Source organism: Salmo trutta, chromosome 15 (genome assembly GCF_901001165.1).
Source record: "Salmo trutta chromosome 15, fSalTru1.1, whole genome shotgun sequence".
In the NCBI taxonomy this organism is placed as follows: Eukaryota; Metazoa; Chordata; class Actinopteri; order Salmoniformes; family Salmonidae; genus Salmo; species Salmo trutta.
The window spans coordinates 28,713,770-28,731,813 of NC_042971.1; the positions used below are offsets into that span (position 1 = coordinate 28,713,770).

The window sequence follows — 18,044 nt, forward strand, 5'->3', positions numbered from 1 at the left end:
ACATTAGGAACACCTCACCAATATTAAGAACAGCCTCAATTAATCAGGCATGGACTCTACAAGGTGTTGAAAGTGTTCCACAGAGATGCTGGCCCATGTTGTCTCCAATGCTTCCCACAGTAGTCAAGTTGTCTGGATGTCCTTTGGGTGGTGGACCATTCTTGATACACACGGGAAACTGTTGAGCGTGAAAAACCCAGTAGCGTTGCAGTTCTTGACACAGTCAACCCAATGCACCTGGCACCTACTACTATGCCACTCAATAAGTATTTTATCTAGGTGTCTTTCTATGCTGATGGTTGGAGGTCCAATACAAAATATTTACTTCAACTTGAGGTTCTGCTGAACATTAACTATATGAAATGGAATGAAGTGGATGATATAAGGGCGATGTTCAGCAGTCCTTTTGGTGTTTCTTTTAATATAGAAACCCCTAAACTATTGTAGTTGTAATATTCATATGTGTAAACATACTGAATTATAATTGGATGCATTTTACCGCCGTATCGTACTGTGCTATGATTGGTTAAGACCACCCAGAGGGTTAGGTCATGGTCAGTTGATCATGGTTGGAGATAAGTGAACATGCAAGTTGTAGCTAGCTAATAAAGAGCTACGTTAAGAAATACTGCATTGTATTATTTTGTACAAAGCGTGCAAAACAAGACAGTAGTGATATGGCAGGGTTCATGTTCATTTGTGTGCCTTTGAACTTTTTCTCTTGCATTACTGATATCGAATAACGTGTTCCATCATGACCTGTTACATTACTTTTACCACTTGATCCAGTAGTTTATGCAAAATAGGTAGTAATTTATTGCTTTTCTTTACTGTGCACAACGAGCAATTATTATAAAAATGTTTTGGTGCTTTGATACATTTTTCGTGATATCCAATTGGTAGGTACAGTCTTGTCCCATCTCTGCAACTCCCCTACGGACTTGGAAAAGGCAAAGGTCGAGAGCCATGCTTCCTCCGAAACACAACCCTGCCAAGCCACACTGCTTCTTCACACAGAAGCCAGCCACACCAATGTGTTGGAGGAAACTGGCGACCGCAGAGTGCATCAGTTATTTGGAGTGTGATGATGACATTGCAGAAGAAGACAGTGTGTGGGACCAACAATATTATGATGAGCAGAAACAGCCAGGGCAGGGCTAACATGGGTACGCTGACCCCAAAAACAAAGCTCTTAACCATACGGGAGAGGGATACAGGAACTAACCCCTCCACTTGATTCTGGGCAGATGCACCTAACACTACCAGCCCCAGGATGGTGTACAACACCCCTGTGCTGATAGAGAGCAGCTGAAACATGAGGAGGAACCAAACAGTGTCCACACTCTTCTCAATCCCACCAGAGGAGCACCAGAACCCCAATGCTGAGGAGTAGCTGGGTCACTGTCTTGTGGTGGAAGGAGTATGTGATGAGCTTGTGTACCACAAAGGAAGAGGAGAGGATTAAAACTGAAATTAACGGCTTGACAGACATCAGCGGCATTGATGTGTTGTGCTCTAGCTTGCTGCTGTAGCCTCCTGGCACCATATGTTACGTCATTAACGTTAGCTACAAGTTGTAGCAAGCTAGATAACGTTACAACAGTCCCATTCAAAGTAGCTAGCTAGCTACCGAGCATATGATTCTTAAATCACCCAGTCCCTCCTTGCTAATTTACCATGCCCATTGCCAAAAACTTTAGTTCCAAGACTGAAGGCATCCTCTGATAACCTGAAATATGTAATGACAATAAAGAAAACAAATTACACTATAATAACAGCAACAATGACACTCGTTAACCTCAACTCAGGAGTAAAACTCTTGAACCTCTGAACCACAGTTGTGGAAAATTTGATCCAAAGATTAAGGCAGAGACTATTTAACAATATAATAAACATATTTAATACAAGCAGCAGCAGAGGAGATCCACCTCTAATTTCACAGCAAGGAAGAAATGGTTACATGTCCCTTATATAGTGGGAGGTGATAATACAATCATATTGTTTACACAACAGTTCTTCTATACATCAATAGTTCTGGAACACAATGGCCTTGTGTTAGGGTGCAGACATACAAGTAGTCTATGAAACGCATAACATCACAGTCCAACACAGAACATATCCCTTGAGAAGTTACAACAGCTCACCCCAAATTCTTCCACCACAACATCTTTCAAAACTGATTTGATGCTCAGTACATTTGTCAAACTGATACCAGTGGATAATCAAGCACAATACAAACATTTCAGTTACGAAACCTGTCCTCCAATATTGCACAGCACTTTAGCTAAGACAGGGAGGGAGTTGATAGATTGCTAAACCAAAGCAAATGTAATGGACTTCCGCATTTGGATTAATCACATTCTTTTTATTTATTTCTATTAATCACCTTCACAACCAAAGTTATTTAATGCGCAGATCATGAAGTGCACTAAGGCAGTGCTGCATTTAAAGACACTGCCACCTGCTGGCTTGTGCCTGAAATGTGATGTGAGTCCTCAACAGCCCATTTGAGTTTGATAGAAAGCGAGATAGATATATTTGACAGTTTAGTAAAATAATAAAACAGTTTAATAAAATAAAACGTGTCAGGGACAACACAATAAAGTCAACGACTTCCATTGTGGTCCCTTAATGCTTGTTACTCAATGTGCAAAATGAAAACAAAAATGTCAAGGAATGGTTTCTTCCTATTGATATCCTCTTGGCCATCTATGTAAAACATCCAACCAACCATCGATACAACCATTACTCAGTCAGTAGGAAATATGCACATCATTTCGTTATTCATCTAGCTACAACCAGTGAGAAGACAATACCACCAGTTAGGCTCCAAACAAGCCTTTTTCTTACGATGTATTATGCAGTCATGAAGCTGTGACGTATTATGATGTAACCAAGCATTAATTCACTACATAAACTGTGTTCCGATTTGATTTCATCTGTACAATCTCTTTCTTCACTCAGGTTGTTGCAGGTAACCTTTGGCCTTTTGGTGCACAGCCTTCCCAACCGGTATAATATATACAGGGTACCACATATACACACAACTCTGTAAAAAACTAAAGAGACCACTGCAAATGTTTCTTAAATCAGCATCTCTACATGTATGGCAGCCATTCCATTCCAGTGTCTGTTGATTTCCAACACAGGCACACCTCATTCTGCTGAATGAGGTACTGATCAGGTGATCACCTGAACCAAACCTTATTTAACGAGGAAAAGTATAAAAACCACTGCTGTGGTCATCATTATCCTCTTGCAATAGGAACAGCTGGATGGCAAACACAGTGCTAGTAGTACCTCAAAAGTAATTGGAAGCTAAAAATAACTATTGACCATGTCAAAAGAGTTGAAAAGGAAAGTTTTGATTAAGGAAAAAAAGGGTTCAATTCTGGCTTTACTGGCAGAGGGATACAGTAAGCGTCAGATTACTTCTATCCTTAAAATTTCAAAGACAGTGGTTCATAGGGGTGGCAGGTAGCCTAGTGGTTAGAGCGTTGGACTAGTAACCGGAAGGTTACAAGATTGAATTACTGAGCTGACAAGGTAAAAATCTGTTCCTAGGCTGTCATTGAAAATAAGAATTTGTTCTTAACTGACTTGCCAAGTTAAATAAAGGTAAAAGAACAAGGCCAAGCAGCAGACATTGGGGACAACAAAGCTACAGACTGGCAGACGGTGAAAACGACTCTCCACTGACTGGGATGACTGCCAACTCATTCGAATGTCACTCAACAACTGTAGGATGATATCAAATGACCTGCAAAAAGAGGTCTTCCTTCTGCTCAGACAATGTTCCCCAACTCTGAGGATTGCTTTTTCAAGTAGGACAATGCTCCATGCCACACAGCTAAGTCAATCAAGGTGTGGATGGAGGACCACCAGATCAAGACCCTGTCATGGCCAGCCCAATCTCCAGACCTGAACCCCATTGAAAACCTCTGGAATGTGATCAAGAGGAAGATGGATGGTCACAAGCTATCAAACAAAGAATTTTTGCGCCAGGATGGCATCAAGTCACCCAACACCAACGTAAAAGACTGGTGGAGAGCATGCCAAGACGCATGAAAGCTGTGATTGAAAATCAGGGTTAATCCACCAAATATTGATTTCAGAACTCTTCCTAAGTTAAAATATTAGTATTATTCGAGGTCTGACAACTGCATCTTTTTTGTTATTTTGATCACTTGTCATTTTCTGCAAATAAATGCTCTAAATGACAATATTTTTATTTGGAATTTGGGAGAAATGTTGTCAGCAGTTTATAGAAGAAAACAAAAATTTTCATTTTACCCAAACACATACCTATAAATAGTAAAACCAGAGAAACTGACAATTTTGCAAGGGTCTCTTAATGTTATCCAAAGCTGTGTATACATACATACATACACACACACACACACACACACACACACACACACACACACACACATATATATATATATAGATATATATATCCAATATTGATGGAAATGTTTCCCTCAGAAAGCAATGGATTGTAATAATGAGAGAATCAAAAGAGCTTTAAGACGCCGCCCTTATGTGGTAAATATACAATACATATCTGTCCTGTCTTTGTTATATTATCACCTTTTAAATTGAGTGATGTGTTGACGGTTGAATCCAGTGAGGGTTAGCATCCCTGATTCTGTGATGTGGCCAACCGGCAAGATGCACAGAAGAACAAAGCCTTTAAGTCATATCCGAACTGAAATCAATAACACATGCACATTAGTTATGCATTCTGCAATAAGCAAAGCAGTGTTTAATTCCTTCTTTACTGTTTACAGCCAATCATTGTGAGCTATGGGCAGGACCAAACATCTGGGGATGAATGGAACATCAATCCAGAGCCTCTCAGCCAGGTCATCTCTGCTGTTCCCATAGAGACACAACAGATATGAATCAAGAGATTGATCTATGGCCATTTTGGTTGGCTTGGTTGAATTGACAATCATCCATTCGAGATGCTAAAGAATCCTATACTATGGAAGGTCTTTAGCCCCACCCCTAATGTTATGGGAGTTGCATTTATTGCATTTTCAGTTACCCATGTATTACTCACTACTTGTACAGCCATGTTGGATTGCCTACATATTCTACATTTCCTTGAGGGTCAATGCCAGTGTATTCTATGGCTGCCATGAGTACATGCCTTTCTCTGTCTCCTCAGTCTGGAAGGGTGACTCGGCTGATGGAGAGAAAATATGATGTGACCTCATCCTCCAGTTCTGATGACTTTTCCATCTACTCCTTCACTGACTGTGAATCGGAGGTAAGAGTTGTACCCTACCGTCCATGTCTTTGTTGAGTGACATCACTGTGAGGAGGATGGTCTCTGACTAGTTGACTCTGATACACAGTGTGATGATGAGGATCATGAAAGGAGGACACCACCACTGAAAGTTGAGAATGGAAAGGTGACAAAGCTTGAAGTGAGGGATATGGACGAGGATGATCTGTCTATCTCCTCCCCCACACACATTTCTGAGCACCTCTCAGTGAATGTGGAGAATGGACTATGACCAGCTAGCTCACTGACACACAGCTTGATGATGGCAATGATGCCCCTTCTGAGGACAGTCCAGAGCCTCCAAATGAACCACAAGGACCACTGAAGGACCATCGACTGGTAGGCATCTTTTAAATTTGTGTGTGTGTGTCACATCTCAACGGTTTGACCCCATGTCTGTAGAGATTATTGTGGACAAGTTCAACATCCTCCTCCCTGCCTCTGTGAGTGCCCTGAAGAAGGTGTCATGCCAGATGGAGGTGGTCACCACTGTCCGGCCCTGCAGGCATCAGCTGGACAAGAAGACAGAGTGGACCAACATCAAAGAGGAGAGCCTGAGGCGGATTAAAGAAAAACCTGACCTCAATAGAACTCAAACGGGGCCTGAAGACGCTCAATGACGGTCAGGACATCAACCAAGAGAGGCAGAAGAAGAATGAGGGATGCTGTAGAGGATGGATTGCGAAGTGGATGGGGAGGAGGAAGGAGAGACTGAGGGATGAAGACGTGGCTAGGGAGCTCAAGAGGATGGGTGAGGAGGTGAGGGCACTGATCCAAGAGATGAAGAGAAACTGCAGCGAAGGTGATCTGAAGGCAGTAGACCTGGACAGTTGGCTGAATAACTGGGCGTTGAAAGTGGCATTCAAGTCTCCTCAAGTCATAAAAAAATAACAATGTCCAGAGCTTTGTAAGTTACTCCTACTTATTGAGTGTAGTCATGTATCTGCAATGTGTATAGTTTAGTTATAAAGTATATGTACAGATTGTTTTTAACGTAGCATTGTCCTGATATTTTACTTTACTTTCTGGTCCTACAGAGCCCAGGGATGGTCTCTGGTCCTGTGTCTGGCAACACTGGCCTCTCTCCTCTTGTGACCTCAGCACCCCGGACCCTGGCTGAAGCCCTACGGGCCCTGCCCTCTGCTGTGGCCCTGCCCTCTGCTGTGGCCCTGCCCTCTGCTGTGGCCCTGCCCTCTGCTGTGGCCCTGCCCTCTGCTGTGGCCCTGCCCTCTGCTGTGGCCCTGCCCTCTGCTGTGGCCCTGCCCTCTGCTGTGGCCCTGCCCTCTGCTGTGGCCCTGCCCTCTGCTGTGGCCCTGCCCTCTGCTGTGGCCCTGCCCTCTGCTGTGGCCCTGCCCTCTGCTGTGGCCCTGCCCTCTGCTGTGGCCCTGCCCTCTGCTGTGGCACCTCCCTCCCCAGAGAATGTCCCAAGGCCTCGGACTCCTCTCAGCCCTGTCATTATCACTCCGTCCGCTACAGAGAACTTCCCATACCGCCACATGCCTCGCCTGGCCCCCATCACCAACCTGGGCCAGACCGGCAGGAAGCGGCTCCAGGAAATGGCAGGAGTGGCCCCACAGGTGGGAGGAAATACAAGAAGGGTATATTGGCCATATATCCTCCTACAGTATAGCATAGCTCTAGATATAGTAGCTCAAGAGAAGAGAACCCATAAGCTTACATTACTTTATCTCCTTGTCCAAAAAAGCAGAGAAGCAAGAAAAGGCCAGTAAGATGCAACAGATGGAAAATGTTGGAGAAAGTAAGGAGGAGGACAAGAAAAAGAAGAGTCTGAGGAAAGGGTGGGGAAATAGAGGAGGGAGACGAGGAACATAAACAGGGAATACTAGACTAGAGAAATAGAATGAGGTAGCAGAGAAAGAGCAGCTATCTGATGTGTACATGGATATATTGTACTTTTCATAATAAAAAGTATGTTAATTGTCAAAACAATTTCGTTACCGATTTTACATTCCCTCAACCAGTCGCAGCTTGACGTTTGTCATGAATACTGCTCTGGAGGCAGAACTGCGCAATTTCCTCTAGATATGGCAGCTGCAAAGCCAAAATTGGCTATATCTTAAATATTTGTGGAAAATAATTGTGTTTTATGGACTTAATTTAAGGTAAGGATTAGCAGTGTGGTTAGGGTTAGGTTAAAAATCAGATATTATTGCTTTATGCCTGTGCCAGCTTGTGACCACTTTGCAGAACTGCCGCCAGGGCAAGATTCATGACAATAAATGCCAAACTGCATCCCAGTCATCCTCTCCCTATCTTTACAAGGCTGCAGAACATGCAAACTAGTGATGCCGGGATTGTCTCATAACCCGCAGTCCCCAGGCGGGTGGGTTGCAGGCAGGTTCAATAAAGTGACAACAATAGGCTACATAACAAAATCCAAAAATGTATAATTATTGTGAAATTTACACTAAGCGTACAAAGCATTAAAGACACCTGCTATTTCCATGACAGACTGACCAGGTGAATCCAAGTGAAAGCTATGATCCCTTATTGATTTCACTTGTAGATGAAGGGGACAGGACAGGTTAAAGAATGATTTTTAAGCCTGGAGACAATTGAGACATGGATAGTGTATGTCTGCCATTCAGAGGGTGAAGACAAAAGATTTAAGTACCTTTGAACGGAGTATGGTAGTAGGTGCCAGGCACACCGGTTTGTGTCAAGAACTGCAACACTGATGGGTTTTTCACGCTCATGTTCCACCAACCAAAGGACATCCAGCCAACTTGACAACTGTGGGAAGCATTGGCTTCAACCTGGGCCTGCATCCCTGTGGAACGCTTTCAACACCTTGTAGAATCCATGCCCCGATAAATTGAAGCTGTTCTGAGGACAAAAGGGGGTGGGGGGCTAACTAAATATTAGGAAGGTGTCCTTATTATTTTATACACTCAGTGTATAACCTATAGGCTATACTGCACAGTTAGGGGCCGTCTGTAAAGGTACTATCTTTACCAGCATCATAAAAGCTGATATTATTTCATGGGCCTATTGCAACGAAGATTGGCCACTAGAATATTGCCAGTTTATATTCATAAATAAAAGTTAACCTAATTTTACCTTCTGTTATAAAGACCATATTCAAATGTATAAAAATGAAAATAAAAAACGGTTTCCCATCTGAAGAGATTAAATTTAAAAAATGACTACAATAAGTGCCTATTAAGTGCCAAATAAAGTATAACAGGGTTTCATATTATATATTTTAACCCCTTTATCATCCCAATTTTCGTGGTATCCAATTGGTAGTTAGTCTTGTCTCATCGCTGCAACTCCCTACAGAGTCGGGAAAGGCGAAGGTAGAGAGCCATGGGTCCTCTGAAACACGACCCTGCCAAGCTAGACTGCTTCCTGACACAATGCCCGCTTAACCCGGAAGCCAGCCACACCAATGTGTCGGAGGAAACACCATACACCTGGCGACCGTGTCAGCATGCATGCGCCCGGCCCGCCACAGGAGTTGCTAGAGCGCAATGGGACAAGGACATCCCTGCCGGACAAACCCTCCCCTAACCAGGACGACGCTGGGACAATTGTGCGCCAACCCATGGGTCTCCGGGTCGCAGCCGAACCAGGATCTATAGCGGCACAGCTAGCAACTGCGATGCAGCGCCTAAGTCCACTGTGCCACTCGGGAGGCTGGGTTTCATATTAAATCATGCATAAATCCCTTGTGACAAGCTTTTGAATTGGACGTTTCAGACAAAAAATGAAATTGCTAAAAAATGTCTAGCCTTTTTATCTATTGGTAACGGGGTTGACGTGTTAAGCTCGACACACTAAGTTTTGCACCACAAAACAAAAAATTGCAAAAAAGAGCAGGACTAGCTCACGAGCTCAACTAGGACCTGTATTTTGGAGCTATGTCTTTTACAACTCTCCCATTCACCTGTGTGAACTTCAGCTTCGTGGCATGCTAGCCTTTTACTGGCTGCGGAGAGCCTTTTCTGTTTGCATTGTGTTGTGCACCAGGTTTTTATGTCTTTCCATGTTCTGTTTTTGAGAGCTGGCTCTGACCCATAACAGGCAATCCTCTTTGCCGGGAACCTTCTTCAGCACTTTACATTTTCCCAAATGCTTCCAAACTGATGCTTTCTCACAGCTGCTCTTGGGCCTCTTGGGTTGAGAAGTCATTCTCCAAACCTAATCGCAAACAAAGAAAAGATTAAAACACATGATGGTCCAACACAATAGGGGAGAGGGGCATAGGGAAGGTAAGGGAGAGGAGATAAAAAGAAAAGACTTCCTCCGTGTCAGGTAAGCAGTCTCAAAGTGTACCCTCACCAACTTAACGAGTGAGTTCTGAACATCCCTCGCTGTCCTCTGATCCTGCGTCCAAGTCTTCTTGGGCCTCTTTCTGGTGTCTGTCTTGACTCTTTAGTGTGTTTTTTCAGTTCTTTCCCAGGCTTTCCTGAAAAACACAAAAAGATGGAACATACATAAGAGTAACAACAAATCCACATATTAGCAAGCAACGACATTACATTTTGTTCAGTAATCACTCAGCCTGGTAAGTTTGACGGTGGACTGCGGCTGTTCCCTTGCTTTACGAAATCAGCCGGTGTCTACCGTCACAAATTTACCAGGCTAAGTCAGTTCTGAACAGCTGTCACTCGAGCTTTAGCTGTCAGGTTCATACTCACTGATGCAGCCGGTGTCACTCAGCTGGTGTTTTGTATCATATTTGTACAACAGCTGATGAAACTATAAAAAAATTATCAGTGTAACTTCCTGATAGTTGCTGATTGTATTTTCAATCTACATAAGACATTCTAAATCAGCAGGTTTTGCATTGGTGGAGTTTTGGCTTCCTTGGTGACATCACCAGGTGGTCTAAGTTAATAGACCAATAACAAAAAGTTTGAAATCTCTCTGCCAATAACAGCTAGTTTTGAGGCTACATTTCCCCCCCATTAGTGGATTGATCCATGTTTTGATGCTATATAGTGTTTGTTTACATTTACTTTGTTTACCCACATTGGAGTAAAACAAGCTTATATGTTGAGTTCTGATGGGGTACAACAGTTGAACTAAGCTAATGAGGCATTTATAAGTTATATTCTTCAAGAATCAATATCATTAAATTGCAGGTCCAAAAATGGATTTTGCAACTGCCGATTGCCACTTTAAAATGCAGGAAATGAAGGGGTGGTTGACGGTTGGCTACATACCTTGGCACGAGAGATTCCTGCTTTTATCCATGTTCTGACGAGAACGTTTTTAAAATAGACATGTCATTAATAATGTATAGTATGACAGATTACCTATGGCAGCAACAACTGTCTCTCCCAATCAAGCCTTCCCTTCTAGCACCGCACTGTCTCTGCCAGTCCTGAGGCAAACAAAACATGTTTTCACAAAAAAAAAAAAAGAAATGTATTTGGACCATCCGGATATCCATATTTGAATAGTGAAATATTCCAAATGCCTATCCCTAGCTGCCATTTCAAAATAAAATCACTGCTAAACAAAATGTCTCACATTGTGACTAGTGCAAATAACTCGGCCTGCCACAGGAAAGCTACCGAGCTAGGACCACATTTGCATCAGAATGTAGCTAGCTACCAGTAGCTAGTTTAACATTACTCCTATGGAGTTTTTTAACATTATGCACAACACAAAATTATTTCATATGAGAACATCTAAGACATCATAACAAAGATAAGCAATGCAATAATAATCCATTCCGAAATGTATTAATGTCTACTCCAGCAACATTTAGCAGCTAGCTGGCTAATTAACCTATCAGTATAGCCAGGAAAAATGGCTCGCTAGCTAGCTGCTAGCTAGCTAACACAATGCTTCAACATAGCTAATACTTTTCCATGCATCGACGAAATGTAACCCGCTACAGCTACATTGGCCTAGTTATTGTTGAATAATAACAAAGCTAGGTAAATTCATTTAAAATAATATCGCTAGTAATTTCAAAATACTTACAGCTGAAATACACTGCTGTTTTCTTTGTGAGCATGGTGAGCTGGAGAAAGCCGCATCAACATGTAGAGTTCTGGGGGATGGGACAAGATCCCAAATAGACCCTGGCTTTGGATCAGGTTTGAATTCCCCCCACTAATGGTCCTTGTTAGGTTTGGGAAGGGGAAGCTGATCCTAGATCTGTATCTAGGGGAAACTTCGCCCCAGCACATAAAAGAGAGATGGGGGGGGGGGGAAGGGGAGGAGAGAGAGCGTCGCTCTCAGGAATGACAGATCATGTACAAAATCTACCAGTAAGAAATTGGTTTCAGAATATAATATATTACCTTTAGCAGTTCTAATGTCTTCATTTGCTCCATTTCATTAGTCTCGTTGATTGATTGCTGATATCTAGTTTCACAGAAAAGATGGTGTTGATAAAGAGCATTTGTCCGTGTTTGTAATGCATTCATAGACATAGTTCATACTGGTGGTCCTACCATCAACCACTTCACTCCATTAACCCTAAATTTGCTGCTCACATGGTGGTTTGTATAAATGTATTTGACTTTAGGTTAGTTAAGGTTAAGAAGGTAAAAATTGTGTTTGGCTGTGTCAGGAGCACTAGTGGCAATGCTGCCTCACCTAGATCACACATTGCCCTATATAAGAATATATTGTAGCAAGCTTAACCCAACACTTAGCACCTTCTGATCTCTTGGTGTAATGGATAAAGTGTTGGCTTGCTAGTCGCTGGACCGGGGTTCAAGTCCCAGTTGGAGCTACGCCCAAATTTGTTACATCTGAATCAGTAGTGGGATAGTGACTGTGAAGCCATCAAAGATGTGTGTACACGTGAGAAACTTGCTGTAAAGAATGCTCTCCCAAGGAAGGAGATAATGTAGCAATCTTAATTCAACACCGAGCAACCTCATCTTGAGGTTTGGACATCTTGGCATAGCTGTTGACTTGACAGTTGATGGACCCAGGTTCAAAACCTGTTTGGGGCGACCGCCTGAATTTACAAAAAATATATTTGTTTGCCTACGGGCAGGGAGACCTGGTTTTTAGACATTGCTGTTTGCAACAAAAAAAACACTACATTGGTGGAAGCAGTGGAATTGTGCTTTGGGAGGGGTGTGCACATTTCATGGGCAGGATCTGTACCCGGGCCTCCCATGGGAAAAACCAGTGTCTTGACCATTAGACCAAGATGTAATGCCCTCTTGAGCTGAGGGTGACACTGATTTTAAACTTGCAGGCAGGACTACCTCATTACCAGATCATGAGACACGCACATGGGATAGTGTAAAGGGAACTTTGCCTAGGAAGCCCATGCCAGGTCGCAGTTGTAAATGAGAACTTGTTCTCAACGAGCCTACTTGGTTAAATAAAGGTGAAATAAAAAAAAGTGTTAGAAGGTGGAAGATAGAGAATTAGTCCAGTAACTTAATGGTCACTGGTTTGAGTCCTGAGTCAGGCAACAAAACGTGGGATTTGATCTGAACTGGCAGATCTGTGACCAAACCCTTCAGAAAAACAAATTCCCTTTGTTCCCCGTAATTTGGACTAATAAATTGTACTGGCGCCGGAGAGGATGGCTGCCGTTTTATTGGCTCTTAACCAACCGTGCTATTTTGTTTGTTTTTTCACGTTGTTTGAAACTTATTTTGTACATAATGTTGCTGCTACCGTCTCTTATGACCGAAAAGAGCTTCTGGACATCAGAACAGCGATTACCCACCTTGAATTGGATGAATAATTTTTCTTTAATGAGTCAGACGAGAGGGATTTACTCCAGACACCTGAACAGGCCCTCATCCCTGTCATTCGTAGGAAAAAAAGACAGATTCGCAGAAGGAGATCGGGGTGCCATGTGAGGATCAGGCAAAGAGTGGCTAATCTGCCTTTGCCATCCGTACTGTTAGCCAACGTACAATAGCTGGAAAATAAATGGGACGAACTAAAAGCACGTATATCCTACCAACGGGACCTTAAAAACTGTAATATCTTATGTTTCACAGAGTCATGGCTGAACGACGTCATTAATAACATACAGCTGGCGGGTTATACACTATCGGGAGGATAGAACAGCAGCCTCTGGTAAGACAAGGGGTGGCGGTCTATGTATATTGTAAATAACAGCTGGTGCACGATATCTAAGGAAGTCTCAAGGTTTTGCTCGCCTGAGCTAGAGTATTTCATGATAAGCTGCAGACATCACTATCTACCTAGAAAGTTTTCATCTATATTTTTCATAGCCACCACCACAGACCGATGCTGGCACTAAGACCGCACTCAATGAGCTGTATACCATCATAAGCAAACAGGAAAACGCTCATCCAGCGGCGGCGCTCCTAGTGGCCGGGGACATTAATGGAGGGAAACTTAAATCAGTTTGACCTAATTTCAACCAGCATGTTAAATGTGCAACCAGAGGGGGGGGAAGAACTAACTCTAGACCACCTATACTCCACACACAGAGATGCGTACAAAGCTCTCCCTCGCCCTCCATTTGGCAAATCTGACCATAATTCTATCCTCCTGATTCCTGCTTACAAAAATGTTTTAAGCAGGAAGCATCAGTGACTCAGTCTATAAAAAAAAGTGGTCAGATGAAGCAGATGCTAAACTACAGGACTGTTTTGCTTGCACAGACTGGAATATGTTCCTGGGATTAATCCGATGGCATTGAGGAGTACACCACATCAATCACTGGCTTCATCAATATGTGCATCGATGACGTCGTCCCCACAATGACTATACATACATACCCATACCAGAAGCCATGGATTACAGGCAACATCCGCACAGAGCTAAAGGGTAGAGCTTCCGCTTTCAAGGAGCGGGACTAACCCGGAAGCTTATAAGAAATCCCGCTATGCCCGCCGACGAACCATCAAACAGGCAAAGTGTCAATACAGGACTAAGATTGAATCGTACTACACCGGCTCCGACGCTCATCGGATGTGGCAGGGCTTGCCAACTATTACAGACTACAAAGGGAAGCACAGCCGAGAGCAGCCCAGTGACACGAGCCTACCAGACGAGCTAAATAACTTCTATGCTCGCTTCAAGGCAAGTAACACTGAAACATGCATGAGAGCATCAGCTGTTCCGGACGACTGTGTGATCATGCTCTCCGCAGCCGATGTAAGACCTTTAAACAGGTCAACATTCATAAGGCCGCAGGGCCAGATAGATTACCAGGCTGTGTACTCCGAGCATGCTCTGACCAACTGGCAAGTGTCTTCACTGACATTTTCAACCTCTCCTTGTCAGAGTCTGTAATAACAACATGTTCCAAGCAGACCAGCATAGTCCCTGTGCCTAAGAACACTAAAATAACCTGCCTAAATGACAACCGACCAGTAGCACTCACATCTGTAGCCATGAAGTGCTTTGAAAGGCTGGCCATGGCTCACATCACCACCATTATCCCAGAAACCCTAGAACCACTCCAATATGCATACCGCCCCAACAGATGATGCAATCTCTATTGCACTCCACACTGCCCTTTCACACATGGACAAAAGGAGCACCTATGTGAGAATGCTATTCATTGACTACATCTCAGCATTTAACACCACAGTGCCCTTAAAGCTCATCACTAAGCTAAGGACCCTGGGACTAAACACCGCACTCTGCAACTGGATCCTGGAAATCCTGACGGGCCGCCCCCAGGTGGTAAGGGTAGGAAACAACATATCCGCCACACTGATCCTCAACACGGGGGCACTTCTAGGATGCATGCTCAGTCCCCTCCTGTACTCCCTGTTCACTCATGACTGGACGGCCAGGCGCGACTCCAACACCATCATTACATTTGCCGATGACAACAGTGGTAGGCCTGATTCACCGACAAAAACGAGAAAGCCTATAAGGAGGAGGTCAGAGTCCTGACAATGTGGTGCAAGGACAACAACCTCTTCCTCAATGTGATCAAAACAAAGGAGATGATTGTGGACTACAGGACAAGGAGGACTGAGCACGCCCCCATTCTTATCGACGGGGCTGTAGTGGAGCCGGTTCAGAGCTTCAAGTTCCTTGGTGTCCACATCACCAAAGTATCATGGTCCAAACACACCAAGACAGTCGTGAAGGGGGCAAGACAAAGCCTATTCCCCCAAAAGAGATTGAAAAGATTTCTCATGGGTTCTCAGATCCTCAAAAAAATTCTACAGCTGCACCATCGAGAGCACCCTGACTGGTTAAATCACTGCCTGGTATGGCATCTGCTCAGACTTTGACTGCAAGGCACTACAGAGGGTAGTGAGTATGTCCCAGTACATCACCGGGGCCAAGCTTCCTGCCATCCAGGACCTCTATACCAGGCGTTGTCAGAATAAGGCCCTAAAAATTGTCAAAGACTCAAGACACCCTAGTCATAGAATGTTCTCTCTGCTACCGCACGGCAAGCGGTACCGGAGCGCCAAGTCTAGGTCCAAAATACAAATTTTTTACTTAACACTTATTTTTCTTAAACTGCATTGTTGGATAAGGGCTCGGAAATAAGCATTTCAATATAAGGTCTACACTTGTTGTATTCTGTGACAAATAAAATCAGATTTAACATTACCTTTGCTAATGAAACAACTTTGTTGAAGTCTGGTTTGGTGGTAATCACTCCATATCCATCTGCTCTTATCGTGCACAACAAGCATTCCTTCTCCTTTTGGCCAAGTCTGAGGAATACAAGAATACAATGCCACTTTTCAATTCCTGAATTGGAATCTACTTCAAAGTTATTACATACAAAGCAGCGTAATAAGTGCATAGGCTACATAGTGGTTTTTCCCCTTGTGCTACTCACTTGCCCGGTGGTCCCAGGTCCCCCATGATGTGCATGGTCTGTACGGGTGTGTTGACCACGTGGCTGGTCTTCACAAAGTCCTCCGAGGGCTCCCAGGTAATCAGCCTGGACTTGGGGAAGGTGCTGTCACTGCAGACCAACAGAATACCACAAACACATTTAGCATACAAGGGTAATGTGAACATACTGGTACACTGTTTGTCTTCAAAGCAGCACATCACACATCAATGTTGCTTCAATTACATTCACTTTAATAATAATTCACTTTGGTGAGTAACAGGGACCTACACTGGCTGTCTGTCCTGTCGTCTGTGTCTGACATTGGCCATCCTATGTGCCAGGAAGGTAGGGTTGGACTTGACCTGCCTCACCATACTCTGGGAATCCTGTAATGATTATTTCAAAAACAGCTTTAAAACACTAACGTTTCTTTGGGACAGAAACGAGGTAAATTCTTTGTTTTGAATAATGAAATTGTCACGTCTGCTCCCGTTCCCCCTCTCTGGAGCACGAGGTCGCCATGCTGCTCATCAATACACACACCTGTCACCATCGTTACGCGCACCAGCGCTTCAACGGAATCACCTGGATCACATCATTGATTGCCTCCCCTATATCTGTCACTTCCTCAGTTTCATTCCCTTGTCTACATTGATGTCGTTTTGTTTCTCTTGTCCAGACTCTGTTCTTTTTTAGTTTCATGTCTATTTATTAATAAATCCTCACCCTGTACTTGCTTCCTGTCTCCTAGCATCTGTGGTTATGGAACCGTTACAGAAATTGAGATTCAGTAGAAACCCACCCCTTCCCAATTGGTGTAGCAGTCAGAATCGGTGTAGGTGAAAATCCTGCGGTTCCGTCTGCCCCTGGTCCGCTCCAGAGCCATGATCTCTGTGTGGTACTGTCTCTCCAGTGGAGTCTGGTATACTGACTCACTCTGGAACAAAACCACTTCATATTACACACACACAGACACACACACACACACACACACACACACACACACACAACTTACTATGCAAAATCAAACTATCCTAAACAGTAAAGTCTTATTTGTTATAAGGACACTGGTAGAGGACCTACCTGACTGAACAGCTTCTCCTGCCAGCCTACCACCAACTCCTCCTCATCATCATCTCCGGCTGAAAACAAAACCAAGATGTTCTGGTCCATATCTAGCCACCACGAAAATAGCATCTACTCAACTAAGAAGCATCTAACATCTTTCTGTTTCAAAACATCTAACATCTTTCTGTTTCAAAACAGTGTTAATACCTGATTGAGCCTGTGAGTTGAGGGTGTCCAGCTCAATGCCTCCCCTCTCCTGTTGAGTCAAAACCTGCTGCTGAAGGTGTTGGGAGAGGGCTGCTGTGGAGGTGAATCTCTGAATATGGATCCTGTAACACCATTGTAAATATAAACAAGGTAAACAGGATTCTAGCTAGCTAAATAACATGTTTTCATGGCAAACTCAGGGATCAGGTCAAGCAATATACTGGGTGTTTATCATCATCTGCTTTGAGAGCTAACGTTAGCTAACGACATTGTCTTGCTTTTATGGCAATGCAAGGAATAAAAGCCACACAAAGGCCAACTGCAACTTACTTAATTGTAAGGTTTTTGACAGCATCTCGGGAACAATAGGTAGCCTCTCCGGTGTCGGTGCTGCAGCCGTCTGCCATGTTGTAACGTTAGGAACTTTATTGATGGCTAGCTAACTAGCTAGATTAGCAACATACACACAAACGCGCAGCAAGCAATTGAGACAATTTTGTAGCTAGTACTTTTCACAAGCGTCTGCTCGTTGCATGGTAACAACAGTCTGCCTGCCTGGTTGGGTTTCTGGCGAGCAATCCAACTATTTATTGGTTCACTACCGCCACCTACCGTGGGATCCAGTCCAGAGCAGCAGAATAAACCTCCCCCACTGATAACAGGTAAGGTAATATCAGTACAATAATATTCCCTTGCTGTAAAAAGTTTAAGAACCCCTGATGTAAT

At 43.6% G+C, this 18,044-nt stretch overlaps 2 protein-coding genes across 8 annotated transcripts in view; both read right to left on the reverse strand.

Moving 5' to 3' along the window:
- LOC115148712 (uncharacterized) overlaps positions 1-18,044 on the reverse strand; it is a 229,906-nt gene that overhangs the window by 202,333 nt on the left and 9,529 nt on the right. The window lies entirely within an intron of this gene.
- LOC115148729 (Meckel syndrome type 1 protein-like) lies at positions 9,613-17,977 on the reverse strand. Of its 7 annotated transcripts, XR_003866733.1 has the most exons (12): positions 17,649-17,977; positions 17,319-17,440; positions 17,127-17,185; positions 16,846-16,980; positions 16,332-16,429; positions 16,044-16,172; positions 15,810-15,915; positions 11,578-11,641; positions 11,255-11,437; positions 10,579-10,646; positions 9,958-10,018; positions 9,636-9,725 (listed from the first exon to the last, which is right to left on the reverse strand). XR_003866733.1 is itself a non-coding variant. In XM_029690908.1 (8 exons), exons 1-8 carry the CDS (start codon positions 17,723-17,725, stop codon positions 9,705-9,707), a joined length of 747 nt encoding a protein of 248 aa, XP_029546768.1. In that variant the 5' UTR covers positions 17,726-17,977; the 3' UTR covers positions 9,613-9,704. The 7 variants fall into 7 exon arrangements, 1 of the variants encoding a protein (XP_029546768.1); XR_003866731.1 differs by lacking the exon at positions 9,958-10,018 and having other exon boundaries at positions 9,700-9,725; XR_003866732.1 differs by lacking the exon at positions 9,958-10,018 and having other exon boundaries at positions 9,700-9,725; positions 11,255-11,447.